Source organism: Salvelinus fontinalis, chromosome 15 (assembly GCF_029448725.1).
Source record: "Salvelinus fontinalis isolate EN_2023a chromosome 15, ASM2944872v1, whole genome shotgun sequence".
In the NCBI taxonomy this organism is placed as follows: domain Eukaryota; kingdom Metazoa; phylum Chordata; class Actinopteri; order Salmoniformes; family Salmonidae; genus Salvelinus; species Salvelinus fontinalis.
The window spans coordinates 29,928,226-29,933,128 of NC_074679.1; the positions used below are offsets into that span (position 1 = coordinate 29,928,226).

General features: G+C 42.6%; 1 protein-coding gene across 1 annotated transcript; it reads right to left on the bottom strand.

Moving 5' to 3' along the window:
- Positions 1–2,226: 2,226 nt before the first annotated feature.
- Positions 2,227–4,256, bottom strand: LOC129812149 (uncharacterized). Its single transcript, XM_055864071.1, has one exon. The coding sequence runs from the start codon at positions 4,138–4,140 to the stop codon at positions 2,848–2,850; it is 1,293 nt and encodes a 430-aa protein (XP_055720046.1). The 5' UTR covers positions 4,141–4,256; the 3' UTR covers positions 2,227–2,847.
- Positions 4,257–4,903: the final 647 nt, after the last annotated feature.

Sequence of the window (4,903 nt, forward strand, 5' to 3'; positions counted from 1 at the left end):
TACGAACCTCCACCACCTGTTTGGACAGTCTTTCAACAAGAGAGGTTAGTGCCTGCATGTAGTCTGTGTATATGATTTTAGCAATGTCTAGCCTAGGCAAACTCATGTTATCAGCAGGTGGACCTGGCATTCTTCTCCCTGTCAACAGTTCATGTGGTGTAAGGTGTGTGTCTGACCCTGGTGAGTTTCTCATGGACATTAACCTGTTTGGGCTGCAAGGGCAGTATTGAGTAGCCATATAAAAGGTGCCCATTTCAAATGGCCTTGTACTCAATTCTTGCTCGTACAATATGCATATTATTATTACTATTGGATAGAAAACATTCTCTAGTTTCTAAAACCGTTTGAATTATATCTGTGAGTAAAACAGAACTCATTTGGCACAAACCTCCTGACCAGGAAGTGGAAAGTCTGAAATTCGAGGCTCTGTTCTAGGTCCTGCCTTTAAATGGGCATGATACGTATTAGTATACATGCACGTCATACACCTTCCCCTGGATGTTCAAGAGGCAGTGAGAGAAGAAATGGAGTGTTTATCTTGGTCTGAAGTGAAATAATTCCTCTTGGAATGACGTGTCACCCATTTCCTATTTTCAGGAAGGCGCGAGAAGGAACCGGGGATTGCCTTATTGTCACGTTCCTGACCTATTTCTGTTAGTTTGTTGTATGTGTTAGTTGGTCAGGACGTGAGTTTGGGTGGGCATTCTATGTTTTCTGTTTCTATGTTGGTTTAAGGGTTGCCTGGTATGGCTCTTAATTAGAGGCAGGTGTTTGGCGTTCCTCTAATTGAGAGTCATATTTAGGTAGGTTGTTTCACAGTGTTCGTTGTGGGTGGTTGTCTCCTGTGTCAGTGTTTGTCGCACCATACGGGACTGTTCGGTTTGTTTTTGTACATCGTCATTTTGTGTAGTCTTTTTGTACATCGTCATTTTGTGTAGTCTATTTTCCCTGTTCGTGCGTTCTTCGTGTTTTATGTAAGTTCCATGTCCAGGTCTGTCTATTCCGTTTTGTTATTTTGTTAATCATTCAAGTGTATTTCGTTTCGTGTTTTTTCCGTCTTGTTAATTAAAATTATGTATTCACAACCCGCTGCGCCTTGGTCGAATCACTACTCCTCCTTTTCGGTTGAAGAGGAGGAGGACTACCGTTACACTTATGAAAAGCTGTCGTTATAGGCGACTACTATCTCCGGCTTTGGTTTTATTTGATACATGTGACCATATCATCGTAAAGTATGTTTTTTCAATATAGTTTAATCAGATTATTGAAATTTTTTCGGGAGTTTTGCCGTGTTCCGTTCTCTTCCGTTTGTTGACATGGAGAGATTCGTGCCACTTGGCAAGTGTGCTTGCTAAATCGAGAGGGAAAAAGGCCGTTCTAAATCCAAACAACGATTGTTCCCGACAAAGGACCACTTGTACAACATTCTGATGAAAGATCAGCAAAAGTAGGACCCATTTTATGATGCTATTTCATATATCTGTCGTACATGTGAACTAGTCGTTGGCGCCCAGCTTTTGGGTACTCTCTCGCTATACCTAAGCTGGATGTCGTAATGAAGTTATTTTTAGAATTCTAACACGCATTGCATTAAGAACTAGTGTATCTATCATTTCCTATACAACATGTATTTTTTAGTTATGTTTATAAATAGCTATTTGGTATGTGTGTCAGAAAAAGTGTCAGAAAAATATACAGACGTTGTGGGAAAAAGTAGCTACTTTAGCACAATGTATAACCACTGATTTCAGCTCTAAATATGCAAAATTTCGAACAAAACATAAGTGTATGTATAACCGGGCGGGGTGCAGTGCGCGCTAACCAAGGGGGGCCAGGTGCACGGTGTTTCCTCCGACACATTGGTGCGGCTGGCTTTCGGGTTGGAGGCGCGCTGTGTTAAAGAAGCAGTGCGGCTTGGTTGGGTTGTGCTTCGGAGGACGCATAGCTTTCGACCTTCGTCTCTCCCGAGCCCATACGGGAGTTGTAGCGATGAGACAAGATAGTAATTATTAGCGATTGGATACCACGAAAATTGGGGAGAAAAGGGGATAAAATTTAAAAAAATATATATATATATATAATAATTATATATCCTTTGCTGGTTTGTTACGATCGCTAACTTTTGCTACTGGGAAATGGCTTGTGTTTCTGGCTATTGTGGTAAGCTAATATAACGCTATATTGTGTTTTCGCTGTAAAACACTTAATAAATCGGAAATATTGGCTGGAATCACAAGATGCCTGTCTTTCATTTGCTGTACACTATGTATTTTTCAGAAATGTTTTATGATGAGTAATTAGGTATTTGACGTTGGTGTCTGTAATTATTATGGCTGCTTTCGGTGCAATTTCTGATTGTAGCTGCAATGTAAACTATGATTTATACCTGAAATGTGCACATTTTTCGAACAAAACATAGATTTATTGAATAACATGTTATAAGACTGTCATCTGATGAAGTTGTTTGTTGGTTAGTTTGGTTGGTTCTTGGTTAGTTAGGTTGGCTTTGTGCATGCTACCTGTGCTGTGAAAAATGTCTGTCCTTTTTTGTATTTGGTGGTGAGCTAACATAAATATACGTGCTGTTTTCGCTGTAAAACATTTTAAAAATCGGACATGTTGGCTGGATTCACAAGATGTGTACCTTTCATTTGCTGTATTGGACTTGTTAATGTGTGAAAGTAAAATATTTCTAAAAAATATATTTTGAATTTCGCGCCCTGCACTTGAGCTGGCTGTTGTCATAAGTGTACCGACGTCGGGCTTGCAGCCAGAAGAAGTTAAAGCTAGAGGTAGCGCATCTACCCATTTTAGCTTGGTCCCTGCCATTATTTTGGCCATTTTTCGTTATAAAGTCTGGTGTGCTCTCTCTACGAGGCCCTGAGATTGGGGGTGATACACTGACCCAAATTTGTGAGTGATCCCCAATGCTTGTTCCACCTCTTTCAGGTGTTCATTCTTGAAGTGGGAGCCATTGTCGGATCGGACCATTCGAGGGACTCCAAACCTTGGGATAAGGTCTCTTCTCAGCCACTTGATGACTGCTTTTGCATCTTCTTTGGCAGTTGGTATGGCCTCAACCCATCTGGTGAATCTATCCACCATCACCAACAGGTATCTTTTACCTTCCACCCGGTTGTCTTGTCCCATGTCAGTAAAGTCAATGCATATGTCCTGGAAAGGTGCATCAGGTATAGGGAAACTCCCTATTACTGCTCCCAATGAGATCTTGTTATTGTATCCTTGGCAGATCTCACAGCTTTCTGAAACTTCTCTTGTCATGTCCTGCATGTGGGGGTGCCACCACACAATTTCCAGAGCTTTAGCCACGCTCTTCCAACCCCCATGTGCCTTGTTATGTTCTTCTCGTATCATTGACCTGAGCAGTTTGATGGGTGCTACTGTCTTTCCCATGTGTGATCTCCAGATTCCTTGGTGATCTCTTCTGGCTCCATGTATATTCCAAACAGTCTGTTCATATACATCTGCGGCGTCTTGTAGCTGCCTGACTGTGTCCATTGCCAGTTCATCTTGCATTTCTCCCGTCCTCTGTACCATCTGCTGTGCAGTATATCCTCCTGCTTCTTTGGCTGCTTGATCCGCCATATAATTTCCTTCCCTCACTTTTGTATTTTCCTTACTGTGCCCTTTGCATTTCATAATGGCCACACTTGTTGGTAGATGAATCGATTCAATGAACCGTTGTACTTCTTGTTTGTTTTTTATGGGTTCATTTGAACTGGTCAGATAGCCCCTCCTCATCCACTGTGGGCCATCTATGTGTGCAATACCATGTGCGTATGCAGAGTCTGTGTAGATATTCACTCTTTTTCCTTTACTCAGTTCCAGAGCTCTCCTTAGTGCTCTGAGTTCAGCCAACTGGGCTGAGGCCTCAGATGGGTCCAATTTCTTTGCTTCCATCACCTCGTGCGTTCCTGTCATTCCTTCTTGTTTCACCACTGCATACGAAGCAATGTTACCTTCTCCTGGGTCTTTTGATCTGTAACAGCATCCATCTGTAAAAAGGGTCTCCACTGCTCCTTCCAGTGGAACATTCTCAAGCTCCATTCTCACCTTTACTTGTTTTGCTGCCCTGTCCTCACAGATGTGTGGTTCTCCATTCCCCATCCCATCAGTCATGTTGGTCACCTCTGTGTTTGGCCTTGATCCTTTTTGTGATATTTGATTTTCTTTTGCTTGATAGAGTTAACAGTTTAGAGCCAATGACAGCTGTTACTCCATGATCTGTGTTGATTTCCAGAGGGTGTCTCATAACAATATGTGCAGTTTTCCCAATTGCCTTGGACAGGGCTGCAATGTGTCTCGCACAATCAGTTTGTCCACATTCAATGTTATCCAATTGGGCACTGTAGTAATGTAGTACTCTCCTCTCCCCCATTTGTTTCTGATACAGGATGGAATGGACATAACCATCCTGCTCAGAAACATCCAACCTGAATGGCAGCGTGTAATCGGGCAGAGACAGAGCTTCGGCCTGTGCTAATGTCTGTTTCAGAGCGATGAATGCAGACTCACCCTCAGTGGTCCAGGTGAGGTTGGCAGTAAGGTTCCTGTTTCCTGCTTCTCTCAGTAATTCCAGCAAAGGGTCAACCTTAAGGTAATACTCAGGGATGTGAGTCCTGCTGTAACCAGTGAATCCCAGAAAGGAGAGTAGGTGATGAACTGTGGAGGGTTTAGGATGTTCCAAGATGGAGGTACGCTGTGCTGTGGATACAGCCTGACCTTTACCTGACAGTACTCTTCCAAGGAACTGTACAGTTCTGCGGCAGCATTGAACTTTTTCTCTCTTTACCTTGTAACCTTTATCTGCAACATGTTTAAGCAGGAGTTGAGTTGCTTGGAAACAGGTTTCAGCAGTGGGAGCAGCCAACAGCAAGTCATC

Coding starts and splice junctions, on each gene's coding strand:
- LOC129812149 (XM_055864071.1), bottom strand. CDS start 4,140: ATGACTGATGGGATGGGGAATGGAGAACCACACATCTGTGAGGACAGG.